General features: G+C 41.2%; 1 protein-coding gene across 1 annotated transcript in view; it reads right to left on the minus strand.

Moving 5' to 3' along the window:
* Positions 1-18,360, minus strand: part of KANSL1 (KAT8 regulatory NSL complex subunit 1) — a gene marked incomplete in the record, with an annotated part of 533,970 nt that overhangs the window by 113,957 nt on the left and 401,653 nt on the right. The window contains 1 exon segment of the mRNA XM_053713685.1: positions 11,004-11,170. Within this exon segment, the coding sequence (XP_053569660.1) occupies positions 11,004-11,170 (167 nt within the window).

The raw sequence follows: 18,360 nt of genomic DNA on the forward strand, positions 1-18,360 counted from the left end.
GTTCCGACCGCGGAACCGGATGGATCACTCCCATTAATAAAAGATCTTGTACGCAGCGTAGAAACGCCTCTTTCTTTATTTGGTTTGTTGACAACCTTGACAGATGAAATCTCCCTCTTGGGGGAGAGAATTTGAAGTCTAGAAGGTATCCCTGAGATATGATCTCTAACGCCCAGGGATCCTGGACATCTCTTGCCCAAGCCTGGGCGAAGAGAGAAAGTCTGCCCCCCACTAGATCCGTTCCCGGATCGGGGGCCCTCGATTCATGCTGTCTTAGGGGCAGCAGCAGGTTTCCTGGCCTGCTTGCCCTTGTTCCAGGACTGGTTAGGTCTCCAGCCTTGTCTGTAGCGAGCAACAGCTCCTCCCTGTTTTGGTGCAGAGGAAGTTGATGCTGCTCCTGCTTTGAAATTACGAAAGGAACGAAAATTAGACTGTCTAGCCTTAGGTTTGGCTCTGTCTTGAGGCAGGGCATGGCCTTTACCTCCTGTAATGTCAGCGATAATTTCTTTCAACCCGGGCCCGAATAAGGTCTGCCCTTTGAAAGGTATATTAAGCAATTTAGATTTAGAAGTAACGTCAGCTGACCAGGATTTTAGCCACAGTGCTCTGCGTGCCTGAATGGCGAATCCGGAATTCTTAGCCGTAAGTTTAGTTAAATGTACTACGGCATCTGAAATAAATGAGTTAGCTAACTTAAGGGCTTTAAGCTTGTGTGTAATCTCATCTAATGGAGCTGATTCAAGTGTCTCTTCCAGAGACTCAAACCAAAATGCTGCTGCAGCCGTGACAGGCGCAATGCATGCAAGAGGTTGCAATATAAAACCTTGTTGAACAAACATTTTCTTAAGGTAACCCTCTAACTTTTTATCCATTGGATCTGAAAAGGCACAGCTATCCTCCACCGGGATAGTGGTACGCTTAGCTAAAGTAGAAACTGCTCCCTCCACCTTAGGGACCGTTTGCCATAAGTCCCGTGTGGTGGCGTCTATTGGAAACATCTTTCTAAATATCGGAGGGGGTGAGAACGGCACACCGGGTCTATCCCACTCCTTAGTAACAATTTCAGTAAGTCTCTTAGGTATAGGAAAAACGTCAGTACTCGCCGGTACCGCAAAATATTTATCCAACCTACACATTTTCTCTGGTATTGCAACTGTGTTACAATCATTCAGAGCCGCTAACACCTCCCCTAGTAATACACGGAGGTTTTCCAGCTTAAATTTAAAATATCTGAATCCAGTTTGTTTGGATCAGAACCGTCACCCGCAGAATGAAGCTCTCCGTCCTCATGTTCTGCAAATTGTGACGCAGTGTCTGACATGGCCCTAATATTATTAGCGCACTCTGTTCTCACCCCAGAGTGATCACGCTTACCTCTTAGTTCTGGTAATTTAGCCAAAACTTCAGTCATAACAGTAGCCATATCCTGTAATGTGATTTGTAATGGCCGCCCAGATGTACTCGGCGCTACAATATCACGCACCTCCCGAGCGGGAGATGCAGGTACTGACACGTGAGGCGAGTTAGTCGGCATAACTCTCCCCTCGTTGTTTGGTGAAATATGTTCAATTTGTACAGATTGACTTTTATTTAAAGTAGCATCAATACAGTTAGTACATAAATTTCTATTGGGCTCCACTTTGGCTTTAGCACATATAGCACAGATATCTTCCTCTGAATCAGACATGTTTAACACACTAGCAAATAAACTAGCAACTTGGAAATACTTTTCAAGTAATTTACTATAATATGAAAACGTACTGTGCCTATAAGAAGCACAGAAAAAGTTATGACAGTTGAAAATTAATAAACTGAAAAGTTATAGCATCAAATCTTTGTAAAAAACACAATTTTAGCAAAGGATTGCTCCCATTAGCAAAGGATAACTAACCCTGATAGCAGAAAAAAAAATACAGAAATAAACGTTTTTTTATCACAGTCAACTACAATCTCACAGCTCTGCTGTGAGTGATTACCTCCCTCAAAACAAGTTTTGAAGACCCCTGAGTTCTGTAGAGATGAACCGGATCATGCAGGGAAGACAAACTTCTGACTGAATTTTTTGATGCGTAGCAAAAGCACCAAAAAAGGCCCCTCCCCCTCACACATAACAGTGAGAGAGATCAGTAAACTGTCATAAATTAAATAAAACGACTGCCAAGTGGAAAAAAATAGTGCCCAAAACATTTTTTCACCCAGTACCTCAGAAAATTAAACGATTTTACATGCCAGCAAAAAACGTTTAACATTAATAAATTGAGTGTTATTAAAAAGCCTGTTGCTAGTCCCTGCAAATTAGGCTAAAGTTTTATGCATACAGTATAATTCCAGTGAAGTGCCATTCCCCAGAATACTGAAGTGTAAAATATACATACATGACAGCCTGATACCAGTTGCTGCTACTGCATTTAAGGCTGAGTTTACATTATATCGGTATGGCAGAATTTTCTCATCAATTCCATTGTCAGAAAATAATAAGCTGCTACATACCTCTTTGCAGATTAATCTGCCCGCTGTCCCCTGATCTGAAGTTTACCTCTCCTCAGATGGCCGAGAAACAGCAATATGATCTTAACTACTCCGGCTAAAATCATAGAAAAACTCAGGTAGATTCTTCTTCAAATTCTACCAGAGAAGGAATAACACACTCCGGTGCTATTATAAAATAACAAACTTTTGATTGAAGGTATGAAACTAAGTATAATCACCACAGTCCTCTCACACATCCTATCTATTTGTTGGGTGCAAGAGAATGACTGGGAATGGCAGTTAGGGGAGGAGCTATATAGCAGCTCTGCTGGGTGAATCCTCTTGCACTTCCTGTTGGGGAGGAGTTAATATCCCATAAGTAATGGATGATCCGTGGACTGGATACACTTAACAAGAGAAATTAGACTTATTCTTGGCCTTAAAAGGCCTATCTTGTGGGAGGGCGTGGCCCTTTCCCCCAGTGATGTCTGAGATAATCTCTTTCAATTCTGGTCCAAAGAGAGTTTTACCCTTGAAGGGGATGTTAAGCAATTTTGTCTTGGATGATACATCCGCTGACCAAGACTTTAGCCAAAGCGCTCTGTGCGCCACAATTGCAAACCCTGAATTTTTCGCCACTAATCTAGCTAATTGCAAAGCGGCATCTAAAATAAAAGAGTAAGCCAACTTAAGTGCGTGAACTCTGTCCATAACCTCCTCATATGGAGTCTCTCTACTGAGCGACTTTTCTAGTTCCTCGAACCAGAACCACGCTGCTGTAGTGACAGGAACAATGCACGAAATGGGTTGTAGAAGGTAACCTTGCTGTACAAAAATCTTTTTAAGCAAACCTTCCAATTTTTTATCCATAGGATCTTTGAAAGCACAACTATCCTCGATAGGAATAGTAGTGCGCTTGTTTAGAGTAGAAATTGCCCCCTCGACCTTAGGGACTGTCTGCCATAAGTCCTTTCTGGGGTCGACCATAGGAAATAATTTCTTAAATATAGGGGGGGGGGAACAAAAGGTATGCCGGGCTTCTCCCACTCCTTATTCACTATGTCCGCCACCCGCTTGGGTATAGGAAAAGCGTCGGGGTGCACCGGAACCTCTAGGAACTTGTCCATCTTGCATAATTTTTCTGGAATGACCAAGTTGTCACAATCATCCAGAGTAGATAACACCTCCTTAAGCAGTGCGCGGAGATGTTCTAATTTAAATTTAAATGTCACATCAGGTTCAGCCTGTTGAGAAATTTTTCCTGAATCTGAAATTTCCCCATCTGACAAAACCTCCCTCATGGCCCCTTCAGATTGGTGTGAGGGTATGACAGAACAATTATCATTAGCGCCCTCCAGCTCTTCAGTATTTAAAACCGAGCAATCGCGCTTTCTCTGATATGCAGGCATTTTGGATAAAATATTTGCTATGGAGTTATCCATTACAGCCGTCAATTGTTGCATGGTAATAAGCATTGGCGCGCTAGAAGTACTAGGGGCCTCCTGCGTGGGCAAAACTGGCGTAGACACAGGAGATGATGTAGAACCATGTCTACTCCCTTCATCTGAGGAATCATCTTGGGCAATTTCATTATCTGTGGCAGTACTGTCCTTACTTTGTTTGGACGCTATGGCACAATTATCACACAATTTTGAAGGGGGAGACACATTGGCTTTCATACATATAGAACATAGCTTATCTGAAGGCACAGACATGTTAAACAGGCTTAAACTTGTCAATAAAGCACAAAAACCGTTTTAAAAACAAAACCGTTACTGTCTCTTTAAATTTTAAACAGAGCACACTTTATTACTGAATATGTGAAAAAATATGAAGGAATTGTTCAAAATTTACCAAAATTTCACCACAGTGTCTTAAAGCATTAAAAGTATTGCACACCAATTTTCAGAGCTTTAACCCTTAAAATAACGAAACCGGAGCCGGTTACAGATTTAACCCCTATACAGTCCCAGCTACAGCCTTTGCTGTGACTTTACCAAGCCCAGAGGGGAATACGATACCAAATGACGCCTTCTAGGAGCTTTTCCAACTACTTTCAGGTCCTCACACATGCATCTGCATGTCTTGCTCTCAAAAACAACTGCGCAGTAATGGCGCGAAAATGAGGCTCAGCCTACAACTGGGAAAGCTCCTTCCTGACTGGAAAAGGTGTCTAACATAGTGCCTGAAGTTAAAAAAACGTTCCCCAAGTTTATAAGTGTGAATTATCAGCAAAAACATGTATAAAATGTCCAAATAAAGCAATCGATTTAGCCCATAAAAGTGTCTACCAGTTTTATAGCCCATATTAAGCCCTTTATTCTGTTTGAGACTAAGAAAATGGCTTACCGGTCCCCATGAGGGGAAATGACAGCCTTCCAGCATTACACAGTCTTGTTAGAAATATGGCTAGTCATACCTTAAACAGAAAAGTCTGCTAACTGTTTCCCCCAACTGAAGTTACTTCATCTCAACAGTCCTATGTGGAAACAGCAATCGATTTTAGTTACTGTCTGCTAAAATCATCTTCCTCTCACAAACAGAAATCTTCATCTTTTTCTGTTTCAGAGTAAATAGTACATACCAGCACTATTTTAAAATAACAAACTCTTGATAGTAGAATAAAAAAAAACTACAACTAAAACACCACATACTCTTAACCATCTCCGTGGAGATGTTGCCTGTGCAACGGCAAAGAGAATGACTGGAGTGGGCGGAGCCTAGGAGGGACTATATGGCCAGCTTTGCTGGGACTCTCTGCCATTTCCTGTTGGGGAAGAGATATTCCCACAAGTAAGGATGACGCCGTGGACCGGACACACCAATGTTGGAGAAAAACTTAAACATAAGCAGAGGAATCAAACTGAAACAGCTGCCTGAAAAACGTTTCTACCAAAAACTGCTTCCGAAGAAGCAAATACATCAAAACCGTAGAATTTAGTAAATGTATGCAAAGACGACAAAGTTGCTGCTTTGCAAATCTGATCAACTGAAGCTTCATTCTTAAAAGCCCATGAAGTGGAGACTGATCTAGTAGAATGAGCTGTAATTCACTGAGGCGGGGCTTGACCCGACTCCAAATAAGCCTGATGAATCAAAAGCTTTAACCAAGATGCCAAGGAAATGACAGAAGCCTTCTGACCTTTCCAAGAACCAGAAAAGATAACAAATTGACTAGAAGTCTTCCTGAAATCTTTAGTAGCTTCAACATAATATTTCAAAGCTGTTACAACATCCAAAGAATGTAAGGATCTCTCTAAAGAATTCTTAGGATTAGGACACAAAGAAGGAACAACAATTTCTCTATTAATGTTGATAGAATTCACAACCTTAGGTAGAAATTTAAATGAAGTCCGCAAAACTGCCTTATCCTGATGGAAAATCAGAAAAGGAGATTCACAAGAAAGAGCAGATAATTCGGAAACTCTTCTAGCAGAAGAGATGGCCAAAAGGAACAACACTTTCCAAGAAAGTAGTTTAATGTCCAAAGAATGCAAAGGCTCAAACGGAGGAGCCTGTAAAGCCTTCAAAACCAAAATTAAGACTCCAAGGATGAGATATTGATTTAATGACGGGCTTGATACGGACCAAAGCCTGTACAAAACAGTGAATATCAGGAAGCTTTGCGCTTTCTGTTTCATTTCACAGAAAGATTGCTGAGATTTGTTCCTTCAAGGAACTTGCAGACAAACCTTTATCCAATCCATCCTGAAGAAACTGAGAAATTCTAGGAATTCTAAAAGAATGTCAGGAAAATTTATGAGAACACCATGAAATATAAGTATTCCAAACTCCATAAAAAAATCTTCCTAGAAGCGGATTTACGAGCCTGTACATAGTATTAATCACTGAGTCAGAGAAACCTCTATGACTAAGCACTGGGTGTTCAATTTCCATACCTTCAAATGTAATGATTTGAAATCCTGATGGAAAAACGGACCTTGAGACAGAAGGTTTGGTCTTAAAGGAAGTGGCCAAGGTTGGCAACTGGACATCCGAACAAGATCCGCATACCAAAACCTGTGAGGCCATGCTGGAGCTACCAGCAACACAAACGATTGTTCCATGATGATTTTGGAGATAACTCTTGGAAGAACTAGAGGAGGAAAAATATAAGCAGGTTGGCAACATCAAGGAACTGCTAACGCATCCACCGCCTCAGGATCCCTGGACAGGTACCTGGGAAGTTTTCTTGTTTAGATGGGAAACCATCAGATCTATTTCTGGAAGACCCCACATCTGAACAATCTGAGAAAACCCATCCGGATGGAGCGACCACTCCCCCGGATGTAAAGTCTGACGGCTGAGATAATCCGTTCCCAATTGTCTACACCTGGGATATGAACCCCAGAAATTAGACAGGGGCTGAATTCCGCCCAAGAAAGTATCCCAGATACTTCTTTCATAGGGTGGGACTCACAATCCCCAAGCTAATGATTGACATATGCCACAGTTGTGATATTGTCTGTCTGAAAACAAATGAAACGGTTCTCTCTTCAACAGAGGCCAAACCTGAAGAGCCCTGAAAATAGCATGGAGTTCTAAAATATTGATTGGAAACCTCGCCTCTTGAGATTTCCAAACCCCTTGTGCTGTCATAGATCCCCCGACAGCTTCCCACCCTGAAAGACTTGCATCTGTTTGATCACAGTCCAGGTTGGACTAACAAGAGGCCCCTTGAACTATACGATGGTGACCTAACTACCAAGTCAGAGAGAGTCGAACATTGGGATTTAAGGATATAATTGTGATATCTTTGTATAATCCCTGCACCATTGATACAGCATACAAAGCTGGAGAGGTCTCATATGAAAACGAGCAAAGGGGATCGCATCCGATGCTGCAGTCATGAGACCTAAAACTTCCATGCACATGGCTACTGAAGGGAATGATTGAGACTGAAGGTTCCCACAAACTAAAAACAATTTTAATTGTCTCTTGTCTGTTAGAGACAGAGTCATAGACACAATCTATCTGGAAACCTAAAAAGGTGACCCTTGTCTGAGGAATCAAGGAACTTTATGGTAAATTGATCCTCCAACCATGTCTTTGAAAAAACAACACTAGTTGATTTGTGTGAGATTCTGCAGAATGTAAAGACTGAGCTAGTACCAAGATATCGCCCAAATAAGGAAACACTGCAATACCACGTTCTCTGATTACAGAGAGTAGGGCACCGAGAACCTTCGAAAAGATTCTTGGAGCTGTTGCTAGGCCAAATGGAAGAGCAACAAATGGGTCATGCTTGTCTAGAAAAGAGAATCTCAGAAACTGATAGTGGTCTGGATGAATCAGAATATGAAGATATGCATCCTGTAAGTCTATTGTGGACATATAATGCCCTTGCTGAACAAAAGGCAGAATAGTGCTTCTAGTCACCATTTTGAAAGTTGGCACTCTTACAAAACGATTCAAAATTTTCAGATCCAGAACTGGCCTGAATGAATTTTCTTTCTTTGGGACAATGAATAGATTTGAATAAAACCCCAGACCCTGTTCCTGAAACGGAACTGGTATGATTACCCCTAAAAAGCTCCAGGTCTGAAACACACTTCAGAAAAGCCTGAGCCTTTACTGGATTTGCTGGGAAAAAAATCTTCTCACAGGAGTACTCCGTTACCCTTGAGAGACAATACTCTGAATCCATTGATTTTGGACAGAATCTGCCCAAATGTTTTGGAAGAATCTTAATCTGCCCCCTACCAGCTGAGCTGGAATGAGGGCCACACCTTCATGCAGACTTGGGGGCTGGCTTTGGTTTCTTAAACGGTTTGGATTTACTCCAACATGAAGGTTTCCAATTGGAACCAGATTATTTGGGGGAAGGATAAGGTTTCTGTTCCTTATTTTGTCGAAAGGAATGAAAACGGTTAGAAGCTTTAGATTTACCCTTAGGTCTTTCATCCTGAGGCAAAAAAACTCCCTCCCCCCAGTGACAGCTGAAATCGAATCCAACTGAGAACCAACTAAAATAGGAAAGATAGTAATCTAGACTTAGATATCATGTATGCATTCCAATATTTGAGCCACAAAGCTCTTCTAGCTAAAATAGCTAAAGACAGAGTTAACATCAATTTTGATATAAAAAATGGCATCACAGATAAAATGATTAGCATGTGGAAGCAAGCTAACAATGCTAGACAAATCAGGATCCATTTCCTCTTGCGCTAAACTTTCCAACCAAAAAGTTGATGCAGCTGCAACATCAGCCATAGAAATGGCAGGCCTGAGAAGATCGCCAGAATATAAAATAAGCTTTCCTTAGATAAGATTCAAGTTTCCCATCTAAAGGGTCCTTAAAGGAAGTACCATCTTCCATTGGAATAGTAGTACGTTTGGCAAGAGTAGAAATAGCCCCATCAACTTTGGGGATCTTTTCCCAAAACTCCAATCTAACTGCTGGCAAAGGATAAAACATACACCTCGAAGAAGGGATGAAAGTAGTACCAGGCCTATTCCATTCCTTAGAAATCATATCAGAAATAGCATCAGGAACTGGAAAAAAAAACCTCTGGAGTAACCACAGGAGGTTTAACCAAACAGAATTTAAACGTTTGCTAGCTTTAGTATCAAAAGTACTAGTTTCCTCAATATCCAATGTAATTAACACCTCTTAACAAGGAACGAATATACTCCATTTTAAATAAATAAGTAGATTTGTCAGTGTCAATATCTGAGGAAGGATCTTCTGAATCAGATCCTCATCAGAGGAGGATAATTCAGCATGTTGTCGGTTATTTGAAATTTCATCAACTTTATGAGAAGTTTTAAAAGACCTCTTACGTTTATTAAAAGGCGGGATAGCAGACAAAGCCTTCTGAATTGCATCAGCAATAAAATCTTTTATATTCACAGGGATATCATATACATTCTCTGAATGCAAAAGCTTATGACAACTATTACATACCACAACTGGAGATATAATCTCCACTAATTTACAACAGATATACTTAGCTTTGGCAGAGCTGTTATCAGGCTGCAGGGTTCTAAAAGTGGTTTCTGAGACAGGATCAGATTGAGACATCTTGCAAATGTAAGAGAAAAAACAACATATAAAGCAAAATGATCAATTTCCTTATATGACCATTTCAGGAATGGGAAAAAATGCAAACAGCATAGCCCTCTGACATAGAAAAAGGCAAGAGGCATATAGGAATGGGGTTTTAAATAATAAAATTATTTAACGCCAAGTATGACGCAAAATTAATTTTTTTGGCACTAACAGCCGGAAATGACACACTCGCGTCATTGCAGACGCAACCTTGTGCAAGGAAACTAGGTGGAAATTACGAATTTGCGTCACCAGACGTATCTTCACGCCAAAAAAATTCTCGCGCCAAAACTGACGCAATAAACATCGGCATTTTGCGACCTTGCAAGCCTAATTTTGCCCGCGAAAATTTCATGAAAAAGCAGTCAATTTGAAAAAAGACTATACCCCAGGTAAGAAAAATATTTTCCTGAATATGTTTTTTCCCAAATATGAAACGGATAGTCTCCAAAAGGAAATATACATAAACCTGACTCATGGCAAATATAAGTACAATACATATATTTAGAACTTTATATTAATACACAAAGTGCCAAACCATAGCTGAGAGTGTCTTAAGTAATGAAAACATACTTACCAAAAGACACCCATCCACATATAGCAGATAACCAAACCAGTACTGAAACGGTTATCAGTAGAGGTAATGGAATATGAGAGTATATCGTCGATCTGAAAAGGGAGGCAGGAGATGAATCTCTACGACCGATAACAGAGAACCTATGAAAAAGATTTCCGGTGAGGAAAACCACAGAATTCAATAGGTGATACACACTTCACATCCCTCTGACATTCACTGTACTCAGAGGAATCGGGCTTCAAAATGCTGAGAAGCGCATATCAACGTAAAAATCAAGCACAAACTTACTTCACCACCTCCATTGGAGGCAAAGTTTGTAAAACTGAATTGTGGGTGTGGTGAGGGGTGTATTTATAGGCATTTTTAAGTTTGGGAAACTTTGCCCCTCCTGGTAGGATTGTATATCCCATACGTCACAAGCTCATGGACTCTTGCCAATTACATGAAAGAAAACGTATTATCAGTTATTTGTAGGGCGGCAACAGATACCATAGCGCTATTTTACATTTTGCTCGTCATGTCGACAATAGGACTGAAGTGGTACAATTTCTATTTACAGAACACTTTATCAAACAACCTTATCTTAAAGAAAATCATTATGTTAAGAAATCAGAATTATGTTAAGAAATCAGAATTTGTAAAATCTATCCAGAGGGCAGTTATCAACCCTAAACTAGGCAAGCTTTTTAACAAAGGATACCAAGAGAAACTACATTTAATAGAAGAAAATTGCATACTCTGAGCCAATAAACTTAGTAATTCGTGTAACAGATTTTATTATGAACTAAAATCTTATTAGAAACTGTGCTACTCCTTGGAGGTTAAGCACAAACATGCACATGTGGCCCCCACTCTGGTCCTGTGCAGGACCACCATTGTAATGTGTGGCGTTTAGGTCAGACATACCGCAGAAGCACTGGATTGCTGGCTAGATGATGGGGTAGGAGGAGTTTCAGTGAGAGATGACAGCTGGTGCAGTGCAGAGCTCTGTCTTGAAGCAACAGGGGTGGACATATGGACGCTGGAATTCGGCAAGCCTTTATATTGCCTTTCTTCTTTGAACGGAGACCCCACTAGAAAAAGAAAAAATACAAATAGATACTACAGTCATCAATAAGAGTAAAAGTTAACATGACTTGTTAAAAATCTTGATCCATTTAATATTCACACATTCTCACAACTGCATCACCTTGATGAGGAGTTGTATTTCTGCAGTATTGCTTGGGAAGATACTGGCATGCAAGTAAACATTTGGATTAGGAAGCAACTGATACACAAAGTAATCCCAACTTAGATTACAAAATAAGATGAATTGAAGTTTTTGTACCCTTGAGTTTACAATAGCTGCGGCTGCTCCAGGAATGAGCAAAAGGCTTATCCAAGCCCCACCACAAGAGTCTTGAGAGTAGGATCAGCACTGCTGTCACCTCTTAAATAAGGGATTTGAATAGCTGTCAGATAGCCTACATTAGACTTGTACATTCAGCATTTTCTTTCAATGCCAAATACGGAAGTAGGTGGACCTTTGTAATTTTCGGATCCGAATTTCTTCTTGGGAAAGTGAAGCACACCAAAATCTGTGCAAATCCAGATTCTAGTGTGCTTTGCTATAACAAGAAGAAATTTAGCTCCGAAAAGATCAGATCATCACGAAAGAACTTACTCTGGTATCCACATTTAAGAAAAAAAAGGGACAGTATGTGAAATGTTATGTTTAAAAAGATAATTCCTTTATTAATCATTCCCTAGTTTTTCACAAACATGGTTATATTAACACACCTCTGATTAGTTTGTATCTAAGTCTCTGCAGACTGTCCCCTTATCCAAGTTATTTTGAGAGACTTGCATTTTAACTAATCAATGCGGTCTCAAATAACTCTACAGGAGTGTAAGAGGTGGCATTCGCCGACTTAGAAATCAGTTTATGAAAAACTACCTAGGTATAGCCTTCAACAAAAGAACAAAGCAAATTTGAAGATAAAAATTGGAACGTTGTTTAAAATTGCATGCCCTATATGAATCCTGAAAGTTACATTTTGACTTGAATAAACCCTTTAAAGTCTATTCTATTCAATGAATAGTCTGACACACGTTTCATTTTTTTTTTTTTTTTAACTTCTGCAATATGGAAAGCAGACGTCATACTCCTGTTAAGTAATGCCTGACCGGACACAGAAATTTCAAGTTAAAGGGACACTGAGTCATGGATACAAGGCTGCAAGGGTTAAACCTCCATCCCCTACTACCTAACCCCCTCCTGTTCCTCAGTGGATTTGGGCTTTTTGTTAGCAACCGCTATCTCCGAGACATTTGAGTTGTTTTATGTTTGTTACATCCTCATGAGAAAGCTGATCTCTGACCAGGAAAACACTTCACGGCTGGCCGGGCTACTGGAACTGCCGGGCCAGTCGCTCCGTACCGGATACCCGCTCCAGCGGACCCTTGACCCAGAGCTCCGCTCTTTTGGGGATTGATGGCCCCTAGGGAGGACCAGAGGTGGGGTGATTGCGGGAAGGGAGCTCCCTTAGGAACCAGGGGTTTTGGACACCCCCACCTCCATATATTTCCCAGGCTGTAACTCCGGTCCTCAGTAACGGATTATGACGCTTTTTGTACTCTGGCATCTGGGGACCAAGAGCGTGGAAGTGCCGTCGCTCCCCCAGGATCACCCTGAAATCGCCACCTCTATCACTGGGACTCTATGGGACTGTGGCTTTTACGGAGGGGCGGGAATTTGCAGGAGATTTAGGGGATCTGATAAGGCTTGTTATCTTGATGAGTTTATGTACAAAAGCAGTGTGTTTTCACAATAAAGTGTTCCTTTTGTGTTTCACCTGAATGCGTCTGTCTAGTTATTTGGGTGAGCTCTACTATAATCACTTTCTCCGCTACATAGCGGCATGTTCCAGGTATAGGATGGATCCATTGGCGGAGCTACCCAGGTCGGGGTAGCCGGAGTCTGTCACACCGTGCTATTAAATTTGCTTGCCCTTAATGTGTTCCAAATTACTTGTTATACCTACTGCAGAGTATTAAAATGTGAGGGAAACTGTTTATTCGTGTTTATTTCTGTATTTAAAATAGTGTTTTTTTCTAATTAAATCAGCTAGTACATGCCCACAATAATGGGCTGAACCTGCAAGTATTTATGTTAAGATCTTGAAATGCTAATTAAGGCTTGCGGGTTGAATACGCACAAGCAGGTAATTCACATTCAAAATTTCTCTTTTCCTCATACCTCCACTGGGAGATTAATCAGTGCAATTGCCTTATTCACATAGCTTTTCTACAGAGAAAAACAGAATTTATGTTTACCTGATAAATTACTTTCTCCAACGGTGTGTCCGGTCCACGGCGTCATCCTTACTTGTGGGATATTCTCTTCCCCAACAGGAAATGGCAAAGAGCCCAGCAAAGCTGGTCACATGATCCCTCCTAGGCTCCGCCTACCCCAGTCATTCGACCGACGTTAAGGAGGAATATTTGCATAGGAGAAACCATATGATACCGTGGTGACTGTAGTTAAAGAAAATAAATTATCAGACCTGATTAAAAAACCAGGGCGGGCCGTGGACCGGACACACCGTTGGAGAAAGTAATTTATCAGGTAAACATAAATTCTGTTTTCTCCAACATAGGTGTGTCCGGTCCACGGCGTCATCCTTACTTGTGGGAACCAATACCAAAGCTATAGGACACGGATGAAGGGAGGGAGCAAATCAGGTCACCTAAATGGAAGGCACCACGGCTTGCAAAACCTTTCTCCCAAAAATAGCCTCAGAAGAAGCAAAAGTATCAAACTTGTAAAATTTGGTAAAAGTGTGCAGTGAAGACCAAGTCGCTGCCCTACATATCTGATCAACAGAAGCCTCGTTCTTGAAGGCCCATGTGGAAGCCACAGCCCTAGTGGAATGAGCTGTGATTCTTTCGGGAGGCTGCCGTCCGGCAGTCTCGTAAGCCAATCTGATGATGCTTTTAATCCAAAAAGAGAGAGAGGTAGAAGTTGCTTTTTGACCTCTCCTTTTACCGGAATAAACAACAAACAAGGAAGATGTTTGTCTAAAATCCTTTGTAGCATCTAAATAGAATTTTAGAGCGCGAACAACATCCAAGTTGTGCAACAAACGTTCCTTCTTCGAAACTGGTTTCGGACACAGAGAAGGTACGATAATCTCCTGGTTAATGTTTTTGTTAGAAACAACTTTTGGAAGAAAACCAGGTTTAGTACGTAAAACCACCTTATCTGCATGGAACACCAGATAAGGAGGAGAACACTGCAGAGCAGATAATTCTGAAACTCTTCTAGCAGAAGAAATTGCAACCAAAAACAAAACTTTCCAAGATAATAACTTAATATCAACGGAATGTAAGGGTTCAAACGGAACCCCCTGAAGAACTGAAAGAACTAAGTTGAGACTCCAAGGAGGAGTCAAAGGTTTGTAAACAGGCTTGATTCTAACCAGAGCCTGAACAAAGGCTTGAACATCTGGCACAGCTGCCAGCTTTTTGTGAAGTAACACAGACAAGGCAGAAATCTGTCCCCTGGTAATGCTTGTCCAGGAATGCGAACCTTAGGAACCGATGATGTTCCTTGTGGATAGGAATATGTAGATACGCATCCTTTAAATCCACCGTGGTCATGAATTGACCTTCCTGGATGGAAGGAAGAATAGTTTGAATGGTTTCCATCTTGAACGATGGAACCTTGAGAAACTTGTTTAAGATCTTGAGATCTAAGATTGGTCTGAACGTTCCCTCTTTTTTGGGAACTATGAACAGATTGGAGTAGAACCCCATCCCTTGTTCTCCTAATGGAACAGGATGAATCACTCCCATTTTTAACAGGTCTTCTACACAATGTAAGAATGCCTGTCTTTTTATGTGGTCTGAAGACAACTGAGACCTGTGGAACCTCCCCCTTGGGGGAAGCCCCTTGAATTCCAGAAGATAACCTTGGGAGACTATTTCTAGCGCCCAAGGATCCAGAACATCTCTTGCCCAAGCCTGAGCGAAGAGAGAGAGTCTGCCCCCCACCAGATCCGCTCCCGGATCGGGGGCCAACATTTCATGCTGTCTTGGTAGCAGTGGCAGGTTTCTTGGCCTGCTTTCCCTTGTTCCAGCCTTGCATTGGTCTCCAAGCTGGCTTGGCTTGAGAAGTATTACCCTCTTGCTTAGAGGACGTAGCACTTTGGGCTGGTCCGTTTCTACGAAAGGGACGAAAATTAGGTTTATTTTTTGCCTTGAAAGGCCGATCCTGAGGAAGGGCGTGGCCCTTACCCCCAGTGATATCAGAGATAATCTCTTTCAAGTCAGGGCCAAACAGCGTTTTCCCCTTGAAAGGAATGTTAAGTAGCTTGTTCTTGGAAGACGCATCAGCTGACCAAGATTTCAACCAAAGCGCTCTGCGCGCGACAATAGCAAACCCAGAATTCTTAGCCGCTAACCTAGCCAATTGCAAAGTGGCGTCTAGGGTGAAAGAATTAGCCAATTTGAGAGCATTGATTCTGTCCATAATCTCCTCATAAGGAGGAGAATCACTATCGACCGCCTTTATCAGCTCATCGAACCAGAAACACGCGGCTGTAGCGACAGGGACAATGCATGAAATTGGTTGTAGAAGGTAACCCTGCTGAACAAACATCTTTTTAAGTAAACCTCTAATTTTTTATCCATAGGATCTTTGAAAGCACAACTATCTTCTATGGGTATAGTGGTGCGTTTGTTTAAAGTGGAAACCGCTCCCTCGACCTTGGGGACTGTCTGCCATAAGTCCTTTCTGGGGTCGACCATAGGAAACAATTTTTTAAATATGGGGGGAGGGACGAAAGGAATACCGGGCCTTTCCCATTCTTTATTTACAATGTCCGCCACCCGCTTGGGTATAGGAAAAGCTTCTGGGAGCCCCGGGACCTCTAGGAACTTGTCCATTTTACATAGTTTCTCTGGGATGACCAACTTGTCACAATCATCCAGAGTGGATAATACCTCCTTAAGCAGAATGCGGAGATGTTCCAACTTAAATTTAAACGTAATCACATCAGGTTCAGCTTGTTGAGAAATGTTCCCTGAATCAGTAATTTCTCCCTCAGACAAAACCTCCCTGGCCCCATCAGACTGGTTTAGGGGCCCTTCAGAACCATTATTATCAGCGTCGTCATGCTCTTCAGTATCTAAAACAGAGCAGTCGCGCTTACGCTGATAAGTGTTCATTTTGGCTAAAATGTTTTTGACAGAATTATCCATTACAGCCGTTAATTGTTGCATAGTAAGGAGTATTGGCGCGCTAGATGTACTAGGGGCCTCCTGAGTGGGCAAGACTCGTGTAGACGAAGGAGGGAATGATGCAGTACCATGCTTACTCCCCTCACTTGAGGAATCATCTTGGGCATCATTGTCATTGTCACATAAATCACATTTATTTAAATGAGAAGGAATTCTGGCTTCCCCACATTCAGAACACAGTCTATCTGGTAGTTCAGACATGTTAAACAGGCATAAACTTGATAACAAAGTACAAAAAACGTTTTAAAATAAAACCGTTACTGTCACTTTAAATTTTAAACTGAACACACTTTATTACTGCAATTGCGAAAAAATATGAAGGAATTGTTCAAAATTCACCAAAATTTCACCACAGTGTCTTAAAGCCTTAAAAGTATTGCACACCAAATTTGGAAGCTTTAACCCTTAAAATAACGGAACCGGAGCCGTTTTTAACTTTAACCCCTTTACAGTCCCTGGTATCTGCTTTGCTGAGACCCAACCAAGCCCAAAGGGGAATACGATACCAAATGACGCCTTCAGAAAGTCTTTTCTAAGTATCAGAGCTCCTCTCACATGCGACTGCATGTCATGCCTCTCAAAAACAAGTGCGCAACACCGGCGCGAAAATGAGGCTCTGCCTATGATTTGGGAAAGCCCCTAAAGAATAAGGTGTCTAAAACAGTGCCTGCCGATATAATCTTATCAAAATACCCAGATTAAATGATTCCTCAAGGCTAAATATGTGTTAATAATGAATCGATTTAGCCCAGAAAAAGTCTACAGTCTTAATAAGCCCTTGTGAAGCCCTTATTTACTATCTTAATAAACATGGCTTACCGGATCCCATAGGGAAAATGACAGCTTCCAGCATTACATCGTCTTGTTAGAATGTGTCATACCTCAAGCAGCAAGAGACTGCTCACTGTTCCCCCAACTGAAGTTAATTGCTCTCAACAGTCCTGTGTGGAACAGCCATGGATTTTAGTGACGGTTGCTAAAATCATTTTCCTCATACAAACAGAAATCTTCATCTCTTTTCTGTTTCTGAGTAAATAGTACATACCAGCACTATTTTAAAATAACAAACTCTTGATTGAATAATAAAAACTACAGTTAAACACTAAAAAACTCTAAGCCATCTCCGTGGAGATGTTGCCTGTACAACGGCAAAGAGAATGACTGGGGTAGGCGGAGCCTAGGAGGGATCATGTGACCAGCTTTGCTGGGCTCTTTGCCATTTCCTGTTGGGGAAGAGAATATCCCACAAGTAAGGATGACGCCGTGGACCGGACACACCTATGTTGGAGAAACATTTATTGCTCATTTTCAGTGTAGGTGAGGCTATAACAGGCAAAATTAACTATTTAAAATAACAAAGGTAAAAAAGTGGTTTGAAAACAAATACACTCCAGTGGGTAAAATGAATCATTGGGAACACATTTAAGGGAAGAAAATCTTAGAAAGAAATCCTGATCCTTCCAGAAGATATACAAAAAGAGCAGGTTGGCTGCTGAAAACTTCATAAACCAGTTCACCCTCAAATGACATTCTTTGTCTACTAAAAAAGTAAACATAAAAGGTCTCATGACAGGAAAAGCTCAGCATGAGTGCAGCTGCTACCATAAGCCCACATGTAACAAAACAATGCTTGGCTGTGAGATACCATCTTTCTGGTGTGTGGGATTCAGTACTGCTAATTCTGCACAATGCCGTTACTAGCATATCATCTAGATATGGGATTACTGAAAATGTGTGCCCTTGGCTGCCAGTGTTGCTGTAGCTAACGTGAAGTGAAAATCTACAGGATGGAAAGTCTCTTTACCGTTCATTTGATAAATAAAGGTCCAAGTATACATCGTTCAAGGCTGGTTATAAGGAATAAATGAGTGTGTAGCAGACAAAACTGAGTTTACCTGAACATGTGGTGTGCAAAATAAAATTAAAGGGACAGTAAAGTCAAAATTAAAAAAAAAGATGGATTGATAGCGCACACAATTTT

The sequence above is a fragment of the Bombina bombina genome, chromosome 5, assembly GCF_027579735.1.
Source record: "Bombina bombina isolate aBomBom1 chromosome 5, aBomBom1.pri, whole genome shotgun sequence".
In the NCBI taxonomy this organism is placed as follows: Eukaryota; Metazoa; Chordata; class Amphibia; order Anura; family Bombinatoridae; genus Bombina; species Bombina bombina.